We start from the raw sequence: 17756 nt of genomic DNA, 5'->3' as shown, positions 1-17756 counted from the left end.
GCCATGGAGTCGAAGTGCTATCTAGGGAATACAGTATTTAACAACCAAGTAACCGTGTCTGGGACTATTTAGAGCTTCTAGATGCTCTTAGTATACAGCACTATCCCTTGGAAGTAATCTACTCCAGAACAATCAAAGCTCTAAATTACAGACAAGCTTTGTCTTACTTGATGTAAATGGTCAAACAAAAAAAGCCTTAAAAAAGTGGAAAGCATAGCTGCCAAATTAAAATCTAAAAAAAAACCCCCAACACTAAAACCAAAACTCAAGTACTGATAGCAAGCAGGCAACTATCATTACAAACACGTTCTCTTCCCGTTAGCAGTGCAGCTTTCTTTGCTTTCTAGTGAAGCAGCAAACAAGTATGTTTATGAGTGATAATAATTTGTGTTCTCTGACTTGCAAGCATCTCTTCAAAGTTGTTTTGCTGCTGCTCCTTGAGTGTTTTCTGGTTTGGGGTTTAGCGAAGGTTGGTGTACTGTTACCACCACGCTATCTGTATTGTTGTAGAAGACAGCACCATTTACCCAAGTTCCTTCCCTGAAACCCCTGGCCAGCAGCAGTGGAAAAATAGGCCCCTTTCATCTTGGGTCTGCTGAACAGGTCCGTGGCTCAGCAGTACTGGGTCAGACTAGTGTTCTTTGCCCATGGAAAAGATAGTCTGTGAGGGATAAAGGCCTTTTTGCTTGGTGCTGAGCCACTAACTGAGTCCCCAGAGCTGAATAAATTGGCAGGCAGCCTACCAAGTCTTTATCATGCTTCAGGAGTGGTGTTCACCAAACCAGAGCAGGGCGAGGGCAGGGGAGATGTGACACCGACAAAAAAACTGGAGCTGCCAAATGGGCTTGCCAAAAAGGTGCTTGGAGTTACAGCTCTGTTGTGAACAGCCCTTTGCCAGCTGTGATGCTGCTAGGCTGCACGGTTTGTCTTTTTTTCTTCTTTTTTTTTTTTTTTTTTCTTCCAGGGGAACAGTGCTTGGAAGAGGAATGCCAGTCTTGCTATAGATTTGCTAAACTATATGCCGGAGATAGCCAAACTAGATTTAGGGGGGAAAATACCCAACTGGTTTTTATGGCCTGATCCAGTCTGGGAGTTTGGGTAGTACCAATGGTTGATCCCTTCTGTCACTATATGAATCTGTAACGTAGAAGCCAGAAAACAAAGACAAAAGATCGGGGACAGAGTAATAATGACAGAAGGGAGGGGGAAAAACATAAATCAAGCCAGGATAGTAATTGTATTCATGTTCATAGGAGTAGCTACCAGCCCTGAGCAAGACCAATGTAACGATGTAAACAGAGAAGTTTTTAAGGCATCGCTGATCTCTGCTGACCAACACAGAAATGGGATACGTGTACAAAAATGCAATATGGAGCGTGCAATGCAAACTGTGGCTGCTGCTTAAACCTGCTGCACAAATATTTGCTGTGTAGCTCTGAGTGCTAAGCATTTTGAAGCTGAATGCTCTTTTTGGCTGCATCTGAGCTGACAAGCTACAGAGTAATTACTTGCTAGCAGTGACCTACAGCAAAATGCCCACGTTCTCCTTGCTTACAGGCTGCCAAAATGCTGGTGCTGCTGGGGCTGGGAAGCTTCTGTAGCCAAAGCCAGCAAATGGATCTTGTAGTGTGTCCTGGAGGATGGAACAACACGTAGGCTCTGCATTAACTCCTACGTTGAGCGTGCAGCTGCACTTAAATACGTGTGTGTTGTTGAGCTTACAGCTCGTACCATCAGTATAACGCCTCAGCCTTGAACGTGCCAAGGTTATGAAATTCATTTCATACATGCCTACATGTTGCTTGTTCTGCTGTATACCGCAGGGTTCTGCGCTGTGTGTGATCCCAGCTTGAGCTCTGAGGGGATAACCTCCCTAGTTATCTGCATCAATTTTGGTTCGCTTTTGTGTTTTGGAAATGCATTTGGCTCCACTGCCTCTTAACGGCAGCTGTGCTGGCAGTGCTGCTGGACGAGCTTCAATGGATGGGCTCCACTGGACGGGTGCTGATGGACGGGCTCCGATGGGTGGGTGCTGCTGTACGGGTGCCGGGTTGCCTTGTGCCGGGGTGAGGCCGCAGCCGAGCCGTGCCGCGGGGAGCAGGGGGCTTTGCCGGACCCGTGCGAGCGGCCGGGCGGGATGCAGGGCAGCGCTGCGCACCGCGCCCGCCCCGGCCTGGCCCACGCCTGGTGCCTCACCCGGCGGCGTCCGTGCGGTGCGACCCCCGCAGCGCTGCGGCCGGGGTTTGGGGTCCCGCAGGCGCTGGCGGTCCCGCAGCGTGACGCGGCGGCCGGAGCCGCGGGCTGTGGCGGGGGACGCGCCGGCTGCCGCCCCCCGGGCCCTGCCTGGCGCTTGGCGCCGCCCGACGGGCCGCGGCGGGGGGGCGGGGCTTGGGGGCAGGGGGCGGGGCGGGGGGCGGGCCGCGGCGGGAGAAGCCGCCCGGCTCCGCTGCTGCCCGTCAGCCGGCGCCGTCATGCGGAGGGCGCTGCCGCCGCTCCGCGCTCTGCTCAGGGCCGGCGCCCCCCGGCTCCCGGCACCCGGCGGGCTCTGTGGCGCGCCGGCGGCCGACGGGGGCGGCCGCACGGTAAGCGTGGGGCCGGGGCTGCGCGGGCGGCGCCGGGAGGGGTGCGGAGCGGAGCCGCCGGGAAACCGGAACGGCCCCGGCCGGTGGGCGCAGAACCCGGCCCCGGCGGGGCGGCAGGGCGCGGCCGGGCCGCCCGCCCTGTTCGAGGGGCGCCCGCGGGGTCCGGGCTGCCGCAGCGGCGGCTCCCGCTGCCCGGGTTGGCCCTGCCCGCGCCGCGTTACGGGCCAGCAGCCCGGGGCCGCACACCCCCACCCCCCGCCGGAGTTGCTGCCGCCGCTGCCGGGCGCCTCAGGCGCGGGGGGTGCCCCGTTGCGGCCAGAGCGGAGACCAGGACCCGGCCGTGCACCGTTCGCTCCCCCTGCGCGCAGCGCCGCTCTTCGCTCCGCCTTTCTCCGTGCACCCGGCAAACGGCGCTTCCTCGTCCCCTCGCGCTCACGCCCCGTCCCCGTGTGGCGGGAGGGGCGGGACCCGCGCCCCGGGGCCGCCACAGGCACCGGCTGCCGGGGCGGGGGGTGGGAGCGGGCACGTGAGGCTGAGCAAGACCCGCCCGGTTCACCCCGGGGGCCGCGCGGCGCCTTCGCAGTCCGGCCGTTACGAGCGGGGTGCGCAGCGGCGCGCGCTCGGGCTCGCAGGTGCCCGTGTGTCGCCCGTCGCTGAATCCCGGGCCAGGGCGGTGGCAGCCCGCACAGCCAGGGCTGCGGCGGTGGCAGCGGTGGCCCCGGCGGGGGCCGGGCGCGGCCCAGGAGCGCAGCAGCGCAATACGGATGAGAACAAAGTGCTGCCTGAAAGGGCCAAGCGCCTCCTCCCTGCCGGGGCGCTGCCGGGGCGCCCGGGCTGTGCCGCCGCGGTCGGCTGGAGCCGTGCCTGCACCCCCCTTCCCCATCGCGCTCGGCCTCTGCTTAACCTCTTGCTCCTTTTTTGTCCCGGTGAAGAGGGGATCATAAATCCCAAGAGCCCTGGATTCCATTTTAAGCTTGGGAGAGGAGTGGCGTTGAGACTGTAGATCATTTCTGGTCCATTTTTTCCAACCTGATTCAGTAACGGTTCCATTGTTCAACAGTCCGCTCTGCCTCCGCTCCTCAGGCTTATCACCCGGCCCCCCTTGCCTGCCCCCAGCTAGCGCTGCTCTCCTTTTCCGAGCTTACAAGTCAAGCTCTTCACCTCTTCAAAGGCAGACAAGGAGATAAACTTTAGTACCTCAAACAACATCTTTGTTTAAGGAGGTGCTAACTTTACCTGCGGGTGTTAGCCTGCCATACGTAAAACTGAGGATCACCTGAGAGGATGTATAAGGAACACAACAGCTATCTAGTCATCACCGAACCCGCTATGAAACAGAAAACAGCAAGTGACAGCTTTTAGACACTTTTAGTATCTGAACATCCTGTAAGGGAGGAGCCAAGTACAATATTTGCATTCAAGAGTTACCTGCTGCCGAAAAATTTACCTTTGTTTTGTTAGTAGTTTATTTTGCTAGTATTCTGTGCATTGAAATTACCTGTGAAATAGAGCGGGGTTGAATCAATCAAAAGTGTGACCCCCTGGCACAGCAGCCTGTATTTTGTACCTCTTTTTATCAGTTCAGCGCCATTTGTCCCTGCCTTCTGAAACATGCTGGAGCTACTCATAAAGCAAGGTAGAACTGGTGAGCCTGTATGTGTAAGAAAAGGGGTTGCAGTGCTCCCTTTTTCGGGGTAGGTATTTTAGCATATGAATGTGTCTGTAAGGCACATTAAAATGTGCAAAGTTAAAGCTCCGTGGAGCTTGAGGGGACAAAATTAAAGCTTCTCCATGGAGGCGTCTGTTTTTATTGGGCTTTAGCTGTTGTAAGCCTCATCAAACATGCGGAAGAATAGGCATCACTAATGTACTCTTTCTTTCCAATTCTTTCCTGCAGCTCAACATACCGCCATCCTTTGGTTTCCTTTTTGACATTGATGGTGTACTGGTACGAGGAAAGACTCCAATTCCTGCTGCAAAAACGGCCTTTCAAAAGCTAGTGAATCCTCAGGGACAATTCTTGGTGCCTGTAGTATTTGTCACCAATGCCGGGAATTGCCTTCGCCAGAAGAAAGCTGATCAGTTGTCTCATCTCCTGGGAGTTCCAGTGAGTAGATTAAATCCTGTTTATTTAGTTATTTACTTATGGTGAATGTGTCATGTACCATCTTCTATTAGATCCTGCTCAGTTAATCACTTTTATTTTTCCCTTAAGCCCCCTGAAATGATTTGCTGGAGCAAAAGTAAAAAATGGTGTCCAAAGCTAACTGTATTTCCATTGCTAAAGGTACTGCTTTTTCCAATGGTAAAGCTAATCGTAATGGTATTTCTTTGCACCATTATTATTGTGCAAATAAATCTTGCCTTCTCCTGAATAAAAATCCGTGTGTGTCAATAACATGAAATGCTGCTCTAGCAAGCTGACTGTCTTTGGTGACAATGTGCAAGACGGGAGCTTCCTGCCCATTTTTGATACAAGTAGTAAAACATTATTGCCCCCTGATTTGTGGGTGCTGCTACCAGTAGGACTTACCCACTGCTGGGGACTGTTTGAGCATTCCTAAGAGAAAGCTGTAAAGTCACTTCTGCAGTGCCTTTTGTTTCAGTAGGGATCAGCAGACGTGGACGTATCTGTATCAATAAAATGCAGTGTGTCATGGGTAAAATGACATCTCTATTATTTTAGGGGTTTTTAGATCTGCAAAGGTGATAAGTAGTGGTTCATCAACAGCATCCTTCCAGGATAATAGTTCTACTGGGTTTATACCTGTCGAAGGAATGGGTGATACGTAAACTAAAAGAAGATGGTTTTCTGATACAATTAAATCAACACTGCAGCCTTGCAAAGGAACGCCAGTTGGAACTAAGGCAGTTCTGATTCTTCTTCCCTGGTTGTTTTTGGAATGAATTAGGTTATTCTGTAAAACCAGGACAGAAAACCTTGTGTTCATATTGAATGGTGTAATTCAGGAAACTGAAAAGGGTGTGTACGACAATTTGTCAGTAATGCATTTTTTTTCCTTGGCATATTATCAATATGATGTCTGTAAAACTTAGGAGAAAATCATGTGGTAGGGTTTTAGGTAGACACGTATGATTGTTTTGTAATTCACAGAATTTCACATCTGTTAATTAAATCTACATAGGAATAACTTACCTGATAACAGCAGACTCCTTTTGTTTTTAAATCCCAAACAGATTTCACAAGATCAGGTGATGATGTCACACAGTCCTCTGCGGATGTTCAAACGTTTTCATGAAAAATGTGTTCTTGTATCTGGACAAGGACCGCTGCTTGATATTGCGCAAGAGTATCTTTAAAAAAAAAAACCAAACGACCACAGCACAACTTCCTGTTTAAGTATTTTCCTTAATCAAGTTCAGGGGGATTCTGCGGATCAAGTGAAGACCAAATATTTCATCACTGCAAATCCAGTAATGAGCAAGGCTAGTTGTTACGATGATGTCAAATTAATGTTTTTAAAATGGTTGATATGTCAATACATGCTTTACTTTGTTCTATCTGTTTTTAATGAGGAAGCAAAAAAGAGAACATTAATTTTTTGACTTATATGTAAATGACACTTTAGCGCAAAGCGTTTGTGCTCCTTGAGGATGAGAGCATGGCATTCTATCTGTTATTTATCAGGGGTGGCTTTTAGCTCAGTGACTCAAGATCGGCTTGTAAGCATGTGGCCAGGCCAGGTCGCATTGCTTTTGTAACCAACATCTAGAGTAGGACTACACTTGAAAATATTTTTCTCCTGCTGTACTGCCAAAAAGAACTTGAATTATGTTGATATAATGGTGGTATCAAAGCTTCAAACTGTAATTTGATGACCTTAACTTTTGCATAATCTTTGCTCGTGCTTCCAGTAACTCCCTTCCGCACTTCTTCCTTTATTGGGATTTTAAGTAAAGTTGGTGTAAATCATAAGTTGCTAAAAATGTATATGTAACCTGTAAGGATAAACTTTATTTCAAATACAAAGATGAGAAAAAGTTACTGAAGGAGCGTTCCAGTTAATTGTCAAAATTTGTTAGGCATAGCTAACAGAAAAATATATTGCAAGACTGAATAAAAATACAAAAAACATATTCCTGCTGGAGATAGCATTTTCATATGGGATAATCTTATCTTAAAATAACTTTACAAATGGCCTGTGATGTTAATTCCAATACAGAATCAGGTGGCTTAGTTTGTATAACTGATAAATTTCATAGCTCTTGTTTTCATTTACATTGTGAGAAGTTGTCTTAGCATTGTGAGTAGCATCACAACTGCTTTTTACATAAATGAGTGGTTTTAGTTTGATTGTCTCTTGTTAATGAAGTTTAAATTAATGGGATATATCAGCATTTAAAAGCACTACTATGCAAATCAGTAGGTTATTCTTCCCTTTTTGTCCTTTGCTTTTTTGATATGTTTCAGTATTTATCTTAACTGCTTGCAGAGCATAATTAAACCTGGTTGGCCAGCCCACCATTTTGCAAGAGATTGAGCTTTATGGTGTTTGTTTATATAGCTATACCTTTGCAGCTATAACGGCCTAAGGAAAGCAGAGTTAGTCGAGGAAAATACTGTCTCCACAAGCTCATATTTCTGTCCTATAATAATTACAAAAGATGTTGCCTTGCTGCCAGATAAACTTATTTTTGTGCTTAGGTAAAGATGATTTTAGAGTATTGCTGGTGTAGAGTGGCTTCTTGCTTTTTGTTTTTGAGAAAAGATGTATGTGTATTTTCTGTTTTAAGATTTCAGGCACACGGGTCTCCCGTTTATAAATAATGGGATGATCATCTTTTCATCGCACAGAAGAAAAAGTCAGTCTTCGATCTGTTGCTTTCATTCCTAAATAATTTACTTTACCAGATAAGTGGCCTATGTTAAATGTGTCAACATGAAATTTTTAAAAAAATCTTTTAATAGAAGCAGTTCTGTATCCTTAACTGGTATTTTCCCAGCCTTGGTTTCTGTCAGCCTATTACCATTGAAACACTGAGGGAGAAACATCCTTTGCTAGATGTAGTTGACCATGACAGAAGACCCAACGTTCTGGTGAGTATGTATTTTTGTTTTAAAACTTTTTTTGCGCATTAGATGACATGCTGTAATAGGGGTCAGTATTTCAACTACCAAACTAATGCTGCTGCTCTTACATTCTACTTTGACTTTGCTTTTCTGCTTCTTTATGTTTTTTTTTATTACAGTATTTTCAGGAAAAAATGTATAGACGCTTTTCTACCAGTGGAATTCTTTAACATAATCTTTGGTTTTGTACCTTAGTGTTGTGGGAAAACAATTTAGTACAGATCCCTAATTCAAAATCCGTCTTGGAAGGCTTACTAGCTTCCTCAGATGTGCACAAGATCAAATAAGCTTTTTCTTTCACTGTAGGATTGTTATTGTTTTGGTATTGTTTTTAGGCTGTGAGGTTGCTTCGATTTTAAATTAATGCTTTGCAGATAACTTTGCAGGTAATTTTTCTCCAAAAGACTGCTTTTCTTGTTTATACAGTTATTTACATATATTTAAATATTAACAGTATGGTTTCAACTGAATTGTGCAAATTTTTTTAAAAAAGTGAAGACATACACTGTAAATAGGTGTGCGTATTGTACATATTCAGGGTCAGTATATAGAGTGGATTTTTCCCATGTGAAGTCAAAAAATTCTTTGGGTTTCGTAGAAACCTTAAGTTACATCACCTTTTGCCTTGTTTCTCAACCATGCGGATGTGGAAGTTCAAGAAACTGAATGTATTTGTCACTGTAGGGAGTAAATCATGAAGTGCAAACAAACTCCTGTTGTTTAGCGAATATATTATGTGTTATGCAACACATTTTAATTTTTTAGCAGTGTTAAAGAAGTAAGTTTCAAAAACTGCTTCTCAGATATCTTGTTAATACTAGAAGCCTCTTATTCCTGTGGAAAAGTAAACATCCGTACTTCCGTACAGAAGTAAATTGAGCAAGTGAAGCTTTATAGCCTGCCAGAGGAAGTTCAGTAGGTGTAGGAGGCTGGCGGATGTTGAATGCGCTGACTTGTCTTGTTTGCCACGAGATTTCACTGCAGAATTGAAATACAAGTTTCTAAGTAAACTGACGTCAGGTATATGTTTTATTTTTAGTCAATAATCAAACATGCCATCCAGTAGCTTTCCTGTCGGTGTTGCAGAAGGCAACTGTCTGAGCTGTAGTTGAATTTATTGTGTTGCAAGTAGTAGTAGATGTTTGATCTTGTAGAAAACTTTCACTTTTTTCTTATTGCAGTACCCTTCTGCTGTGGAGCTTCCCAAGATTGAGGGTCAGTTATCTTTATTTAACTTGCAACTATCCATTAACAGATGAAATATCTTTATAGCTAGAATTTATTTGTAGATGGCTGGGCATTTCTGAAAGTTGGCTGACACAATTCTAAGATTTCTTTGTTAATGGCATCTGTCATCGATTTGAAATGTATCATGTGTGATATAGCTAGGTTTTTTTAATGTGTGCACTATTCCTCCATGTGTTTTTGAAGGTTTTTTTTGGAGAAGGTAGGTGAGGTCTGCTTTCTTTTTCATCTTCCTTTAACAGGCTATTGTTGCCTTCCTTTCAAAAATGAGGAAGGAATTGCTATGTGTTCAGAAATAATTGGTCTGGTTCTTACAGTAGTCAGGATGGTCATTTCAGAGTTATAGTTATGAAAAGCGTCTTGTTTCAGTACAATGTATTCACTCTCATCTCATCTGAAGTACAGGAAAGTAGAAATTGAACTTCAGGATTACAAAAACCACGTCAGATTATTGCTGGAGACCAAAAAGATGTTGAAAAACACATTCAAATTTTGTTTTAAAATGAACAAAATAACATCTCTGATGGATTATTTAAGTAATGTGTGTAAACATAGAATCCAAAAAGGTGTGGAAGACTTAAAGATACAATATTTAGAAGTTAATATTCTGTGCTGCTATGGAGAAACATAGCCAGTAAAAAAAATACTCTTAAACCTGTAGATTTTGCAGTTTGTTACTTCTGAGATTTTCTGTGAATTCGTGGACATTGTAATATATCAACACCCTAAGTTACACCTAATGTGACTATCTCATCAGTTCATAGTTAAATCAAATTAACTTCTTTAGAGCAAGATTTCATGTCAGATTTGGTGCACTGTTAACCAATTCTGTAACTCCATTTTGTAATTCTTGTTCTCATAGCTGTTGTTTTGTTTGGGGAGCCGGTCAGATGGGAAACCAACCTTCAGTTGATAATAGATGTTTTGCTGACAAGTGGCTATCCTGGAAATCCGTATCGCCATGAAAATTACCCTCACATTCCTGTACTTGCTTGTAACATGGATCTGATGTGGGTAGCTGAAGCACAGTCTCCAAGGTAAGTGCAATTACAACGTGCACATTTATTATGATGACATTTGGGGGTTTTATTATTTGGGGTTTCCTCATTTCTTCAGTACAATTCAGAGTCAATACTTTTACACCGAATGCTTGCTATAGCTTCACAGTAGGGCTCAGCTTTGAAGACAGCATCTCTAAAGCAGTGCACTTCCAGCAAACGCTGCTTTACTGCTATCTACATTATTGCATTCAGGAAATCGGTTACTCAAGATAAAAACTGCTGTTAAGCCCTAAAACTCTTTGTTTCCCCACTCTTCTGGGAGTAGGCATTGATAGGTTTTTGCCCGAGGGCTGCAGAGTCTCAGTTCAAAGGACAAAATGTTAAAAATTATCAAGGCCATTGTTTCATTTCATTAGGTCTTTGGTATTTTTTTTTTCCACCCTACAGTTTCTGGTAGGATAAACTGACCCTGCTAGTTGAAAGCAGGGAGTGTTTTTGAGCTGAGGATAATATAGTGAGCTCTTTAAGGAACACAAGAACAAAACAAAGCAGAATACACCAAACAAGGTGTGGTAGTGGTTTTGTTTGATTTTGATTTTCAATAGAAGGTAGTTCTTTTAGTTTTGTTTCCCCTCCCTTTCCCCACATCTAAAATTTGAACATACAGTGAAATAGAAATTGTTTTTGTGACTTGACTGTTGCCTTGATCAAAGATCTTGTCAAAGACCTTGTCAGACATCCTTACGTGGACGCAAAGGCCATGTCTAATTACCACATTGGTAAGAGATGTATGTGTGATAGTTTCAGGCTAGACTAAAGCAACCAACATATCTGCAGCGAATAAAATACATAGTTTAAGTTGTGTCCTTTGGGAAGGACCCCATATAATGTTTGTTTTTTCCTTAGAGTTTGACAGTATGACAAGGTTGCATCTGTCAGTGCAGTTAACCTTCATGATTGGAGTATAATGCCATGACTAAGTTGTTTTAAGCTGCTGCTGATAATTACTGGAATTAATTTTGTGTTTATTTACTGGTATTTCGTAGTACAAAGCAACAAATCTGAAAGTGCTACAGCTGCTTTCTTCTCTGTTGCTTTTATCCTTAAAAGACTATTTTGATCTTGAGGCCACTAGAGACTTAATTTCTTTATTAGTGCACCTCATATATCTCTACTGGCTTCTGATGCTCATTATATTGCTGTTTGGGGTTTTTTTATGCTATAGGTACCTGTTTTGAGCAGATAAACTAACCTATGTGCATTGGAAGTTACCTAGCAGCTCTTCTTAATAGTGTGTGAAATTTATTTTATGTAAATTGTTGAGTAGCAATATTTATTCTTCTTAGGGTGTTTTGGTAATTCAGTGTTCTGAAGTGATGTATTAGTTCATCCCTAATCCCACACCCTGACTTCAGTAGTGAAATAAAACTATTCTTTTTTTCATCATGAGATTACATATTCTAAACTCCTGATTTACTGGCTTGGTTGATGACCCATCATCACTGTTTGCACCTTGATCAGAGTAACTGAGTTATCAAAAGCATGCTGTAAAATTAGAGTTTGTTCTTCGATCCTCCTTTGCATCTTTTTTTTTTTAATTATTATTATTGGAGAAACCCATGAAGTTTTTTTGTTTCTGTATTACAAGTGAGTTTTGCATTTAAGGAGAGATCAGTTTTCCTTCTGTCTGATTCTAATTTTCATTTTCCATTTCTCCTCTTTGTTGGTTTATCTGATTCTGTTAGGTCACTGCAGAGAGTAGATAACAGCCTAGGCATTATGTCAAGAAGCATCACTTTTGTAACTAGGGCATCTTAAATGCAAGTAACACTTAACACAAACCATTGATACGTTATAAAAATGGGTAAGTCTGTCGTGCTGTCCCAGTAACATGTTTTTATGGTGGTGTTTATCATTTGCCTAATCAGCACTTAATTTTCAGTGAAACAGCTGTGGAATTGTTGGGTGCAAACTGAGGGGAAATTTGATAGCTGCAGAATTTATTCCTAAAAGATCATGAAATAAAAAAGCCTTGGGTTTTTTGTTTAGTCTGTACTTATCTAATTTGATTTGGTTTTACACCTTTGTAGGTTTGGGCATGGAACATTCATGGTTTGTTTGGAAAACATTTACAAGAAGATCACTGGCAAAGATCTAAAATATGAGGCCTTAATGGGCAAACCTAGTAAACTGACCTACCAGTACGCAGAATACCTCATCAGGACTCAGGCAGCAGAACGGCAGTGGAAGCAACCTATTCAGACTCTTTATGCTGTCGGGTAAGATATCATAAGGCTAACGAGTACAGCAGGAAAGGACTTGCAACATAAATACCAGCAAAGAAAAATAGACAACTCTTACTAGTTTGTTTCTCATACTGTTGGGACCACCCAACATTCTTGGTGCTATGGTGTAATTTTTATAATGGTTTTGAGCCCCGCTGTTTCTAATCTTGAAAATTAATACTTTGCTCTTTCTATGTATAATTTCTGTGGAAGCACAAAAACCAGTTTATATGCAACTAAGATGTATCCTGTTTTTTAAAAATTATTATTATTTCTGTAATAGGCTGTGTAAATCTAACAAAAAGTATTTGAATGGATGTTTGTTGGTGTTATGCCAGTAAACCTAATAAAACAAGCTTTGAGTAAATGACAGTTATTAGAGAAAGTAGAGCCAGAATTTATTTGTGAGGTCATTAAGCTGGGTCATATGCTACTGTGTGTGCTGTCACATCATGGAATCCTTTTCGTAAGAAGAGATACAGCTGTATTGTATTAAAGACTGTTCCAGAGTCTCCAAGATGTTTGGAAATATAATAAGCTTATTCACGGACTGCTAACACCTATCCTTGATTTTCCCTCCCCCTGCTCTAGTTTGCAATTTCAACATGAAGAGTTACTCACTTTTATCATGCTTAATGAAAGTGGTGTAATAAAATAGCTATAGGATTGGGTTTCTTCCTATCTGCATACTTCCACATAAAGTTATGTAAATGATAAATTGTTAAATCATAACTGTAAAAATGTCTTTCATACATAGAAATTTGACAACTAAAATTGCACTGCTGACTAAAATTTCTTCTTACATTTCCAGAGATAATCTCATGACGGATGTATATGGTGCTAACCTTTACAATCGCTATCTCGAAGAGAACTCCGGAAAAGGTTCAAAATCACGGGTTCAGGCCAAAGTTGCTGGTGGCAGAGGCTCTGCCACTCTCTCTCAGGATGATGAAATAGACAACAGTTGGGAGAATGAATTAGCATCTGCAACTGCTGCCCACTGTAGGTCTGTTCTTGTTTGTACTGGGGTTTACAACCCTCACACTGAGGTGCCCTTAGATACCAGGGAGAGCATATCTGAAACAGTGTTCCATGGCCACAGAGATTTTAGATTTGATCCTGGTCTAGTAGAACCAGATCATATTGTACCAGATGTTGATGCTGCTGTAGACCTGGTCTTCCAGCTGGAGAGCTTTGCACCTAATTGAGATGATGTGATTTCTTAAGGACTACTCAGTGCTGTGCTTTTTATCCCAGAAAACAAACTGTGCTTTAAAATCATGCCACAAACTGCTGCTTTCTGAAATGTTAAACTTTTAAATTAATACAATCTTATATTAAGTATACATAGGTATATTAATATACTTAATATAAGTGTATTAAATATCAATAATTCTTTTTAAAGTACTTCAAAATATGTAATTCTTTGCTTCAGTTGCCCTTTTATTGTCCTTCTATTCATTATGTTAGGTATTTTAATAGCAATTTTTCATAGTAGCTTAATGCGTGTTACTGGTACTTTAATTCCCACACCACACTACCTTCTTTTTTTTGCTGGAACAAAAGTTGGAACATTTAGTTCTAGGTGTCTTCAGAATATTGGATTATGGTGCTAGGGTCATTCACACCATTACAAATTGGCTGGTTTAGAGCACGACATGTATTACTGCAGGTAACGAGTGCTCTTTCAAATTAGAGTGAAGTTCATCTGTTCTGCTACTTTGTACTTGCTCCCATATAACCCTGCAGCCTTTCATCTGTTTTCCCGTGTGTCCAAAGCTGCTGTTGCTCCTCGCTACTCTGACACGTAAAGCCTTAATAGAAATGCCCACGTAAGATGGAGAATGCTGACGTGTTAACACCATTTTTGGAACTCCAGCTAAGCTGAGCACAGTCATGTAAGAAAAGTGGCTAACATTGGATGTCCTGTGTGGCACAATACCTGGCCTTTTTGTCTTTGCCTTTTTATCTGCACTTTTTTGAGGAATTTAGAATCTTAGAAAGCTTTAGCAATTACGTTTTGGGCGTTTCTGTCACTTGGACTTTTCCACTGAACAAGTGACTACTGTTTGGGCAAAAAGTGCCTAGTAATTTACTTGAAGTTTCATACTACTGTGGTAATTAACCGGCCTTTAGTATAATATATTCCATCTTGTGTCAATGTTATATGTTGTTTGGTTCATGGTTTTTATAGCTGCTCATTTAAAAAAAAACAAAATAAGTTATTTTATGTTATTTTTGTAAAATACTTTAAAACATTTTCATCCAAAAGATGTCTTTGAAAATATTTTTGTGTTGTTACAAGACAGTATGATGTACAAGTATGGTATACTTGTGACTTGACTTTGGGACACATAAGCCAATTAAGTGTGTTTTAAACGCAAAGTCAAATTACACACAAATACCGCTTATCGTCACCTTGGGGGCTAGTCAGGTTTTTATGGTGGTTTGTTCGTTTGCTTTTTTCCCCAATTTTTTCAATTAGAAATAGCAGAAACGAAAATCTGTGGGTTTTCCTTTCCCAAGTTCCTGCAGAACTAGCAGAGCACTAGCTTAAAAGCATTAATAGACAGATGGTGGCCAGGAAGTAATTTCACTTTATGCCAACTTCTTCACTGCTTATTATCCTGATACCAAAACCTGAAAACATCACAAAGAGAATATTGCTGCTATGCAGTCAGCTTTTTGTTGTGTTTTCTCCATTTGCAAACCACTGTAATCCCCCTCTCTGTTATCAGGACTGTTGAGTCATTCACTCTTGAGTGTTTCATCAGTAGTTTTCAACGTATCTTGCTGGATCCAGTTTAAGGACACTGCTCTGAACAGTGTGTTTTCTGTTTCTTCACTGGGAAGGTATCACAGCAGCACATTCTTGCCTTTTCTTATTGGTTACAATAAACAGATATATACTTATTTCTTTAGCACTTTTCTGTAATATGCCAACTATTTGCAAAGTATGCCAAATCTTTCTAAGTAAAGATTGTAGTTTTGTAAAATGTCAGGATGACTTGAAGTTGCAATGTTTTTAGTATGGAAGCATGTTGCAGAGCTCTTTTAACTACTACTGAAAGCAGTTTCAGGCTGTCAGTGAAGCAAGGAATAAAAATGTGGAAGTTGATGTCAAGAACAGAAAATGTTCTCTTTGTTTCTTATTTTTTCCCCAGAATATGCATGAATACTTAAAAAGGTTCATGAAGGAACTGTGTATATGTGGGTTTCATCCCTCATGGAAACATTAGGCTACAATGCATATGCAGAAAAAAAATAATGTTTGGCTGCTAATCAGGCTGCTACTGTTTTTTAACTGAAAGGAAGGCAGGTTTTTAGTCTATATCCCTCTTGGACCATTTGGGCTACGTCTGTGTTGCAGGGGTGTGAATGTTGCCTGATGAGTCTGAGCAATCTTTAATGTGATTCTTCATATGAACTGAGTCCCAGTAGTGGAGTAGTGTGCCACTAGATACTGAGCTGTGTCAGCGTGAAACAAAAAATTGGCAGTTGTTGCCACAAATGGTGGCCAAAGGTGATTAATAAAGGGTGTTACTACGAAACACAAAAGAAAAATGTTAGTGTAGTAGACGCTTGTGGTATGCCAGTGAGCTAGGCAAAGATTTTGGTGACGTATCATGAAAAGTAAATTTTTAAGGAAGGATTTGAAGGAGTATAGTGAGTTACCGTTGAGGATGTTTTTACCTGGAGCTCTTGCCAAATGTGAAGGACCTCACAGCATCCACTTGCTTGATGTTCACACAGCTTCATTGCAGTGCTGAGCTAGGTACATTGCAATTAAATTGTGTACTCCCTAATGAGTGCTGCAACCCCACAGTATAGGTCTAGCTCTAGAGCCTGGAAGCAAGCTGCTTCCTTGGTGGCATGTTCCAATGTTTATGTGCACCGAGCCCTTATACTGCAGTTAGAATTTTAAAGTATTACTGGTATTAGTAATATAGCACACTTCTCAATATAGCAAAAAAAAAAAAAAAAAAAGCATGTGTGTTCCTCCCTCAGTGCATCCCGCTCCAGTTTACATTTCTGCTTCAATTTCTGTTGAAAATATTTCTGCTAAAGTACTGGTATGTGACCAGGCAAACCTGCCATTCCATCTGCTTTACTGAATAGTGAATTCTGCAGAAGACTTGTAATCTTGATCTTTTTACTCATGTGACCCTTCAAAAAGTAGACGTTGTTAATTATGTTATTATTTAATGTTTTACAAATGAAGATGCTACACTGACAGAATTCCAACTCTTTGAATTTTGTGCCTCCTGTTCACTCAGGAAGTGGTACAGGTGAGAATTTTTTTGAAAAGTGGTGTCATAAAACATCGCATCGAGTTACCACTGTCACTTCTAACACTTCCTTTGGTATTTTAAAGTGAAATATAGTGATTCTTTGTTAGTAACAAGCTAAGATGTGGAAATCCTTAGAAGAAATCTCAATCTCTGGTATTGGAAAGATTTTTTTTTTCAGAGTTCTTAAGGAAAACTGCATTTAGTAAAACATTCTTTCCAATTATTCAGCTAAGAGTGAGATGAATGAATATTATATTAGTTAAGAAAAAGACCAAGATCCGGTCTTAACTTTTGCTCTCCTTTCCATGAATGTCCTCTTACCTGGATTTTCACTCACCTTCTTTAATATGTTTTCAGCTTTGACATTTACCTCTTTGAAATAGATGGTGTTTCCCACATGGTATGTTCAGTGTATTTCAGTCATAGCATACGTAAACTCTTGGATGTTACAATACTACTCTGACGTTTAGAATGTACTGTTGAAACACCTAAGTGACCGGGATGTGCAGAAATGGATCACTGAAATCAGTTTTAAAAAGACTTCTGAGAATCTTGCTGAAGTTCCCGGTAAGCAGAACTTGCTCTTTGTTTGTATATTAGTATCTTTGTTCTTGATACCTTTTGTTCTATTAAAAAAAACACCTCAAAAACAACCTTTTGAAAACACATCCTGTACTTATTTTTGCTAATAGAAAATTGACACTATTTTAAACTCCAGTCAAGATTGTCTTCGTATCACATGTTTTCCTGTAGAAGCATTTCTCAGTTAGAGGAATTTGAGACTTATATTTGAAGAAAAACTAATTTTCAGGTATCTCCTCTTCAGTATTAAAAAACTTGCATTTAAAATTAAATTTATCATGTCAAAACTTGAATATTCTTAAATGTAATGAAAGGAATAATTATTCTGTAGCACATCCTACATGTATAAAATCAGTCTGCTATGCTTACTGATATTACTTGATACGGAGTGTTTTAAAGTTACAGATTTTTTTAGTAAAAGATCATGTTCCAGGCAGCTTGTCTTAAAGATGTAATTCACAATAATCTGTTGCAGTGTTTTGCAGTAGTTTACTACTTTCCATAAACTGCTCAGTAATTTTTTTGTGGGATAACCCTCTCTATGTTGCTGTGTCTGATGTTTTCAGCAACGCAGATGTGATGACATGCTGCAATACAGTGTAATCAAATCATCTGTAGAAAAATTAAAACTATTTCAGTGGTGGTAGGAGATGAAGCGTAGCCTTTGTGATGCAGTA

General features: G+C 41.3%; 1 protein-coding gene across 1 annotated transcript; it reads left to right on the top strand.

Annotated features, from left to right (window-relative positions):
- The first annotated feature begins 2418 nt into the window (after positions 1-2418).
- LOC101914063 (haloacid dehalogenase-like hydrolase domain-containing 5) lies at positions 2419-17150 on the top strand. The gene is made up of 8 exons (XM_055805807.1): positions 2419-2582; positions 4480-4689; positions 5781-5893; positions 7548-7641; positions 8856-8889; positions 9782-9956; positions 12011-12199; positions 13017-17150. The coding sequence occupies exons 1-8, from the start codon at positions 2472-2474 to the stop codon at positions 13411-13413; spliced, it is 1323 nt and encodes a 440-aa protein (XP_055661782.1). The 5' UTR covers positions 2419-2471; the 3' UTR covers positions 13414-17150.
- Positions 17151-17756: the final 606 nt, after the last annotated feature.

Source organism: Falco peregrinus, chromosome 5, assembly GCF_023634155.1.
Source record: "Falco peregrinus isolate bFalPer1 chromosome 5, bFalPer1.pri, whole genome shotgun sequence".
NCBI classification, from domain to species: Eukaryota; Metazoa; Chordata; class Aves; order Falconiformes; family Falconidae; genus Falco; species Falco peregrinus.
Note: the sequence above shows the minus strand (reverse complement) of the source record. Positions and strands in the feature narration are given on the sequence as shown.

Coding starts and splice junctions, on each gene's coding strand:
- LOC101914063 (XM_055805807.1), top strand. CDS start 2,472: ATGCGGAGGGCGCTGCCGCCGCTCCGCGCTCTGCTCAGGGCCGGCGCC. Junction 4,690..5,780: donor CTCATCTCCTGGGAGTTCCA/GTGAGTAGATTA, acceptor AATCCCAAACAG/ATTTCACAAGATCAGGTGAT. Junction 12,200..13,016: donor CAGACTCTTTATGCTGTCGG/GTAAGATATCAT, acceptor TTACATTTCCAG/AGATAATCTCATGACGGATG.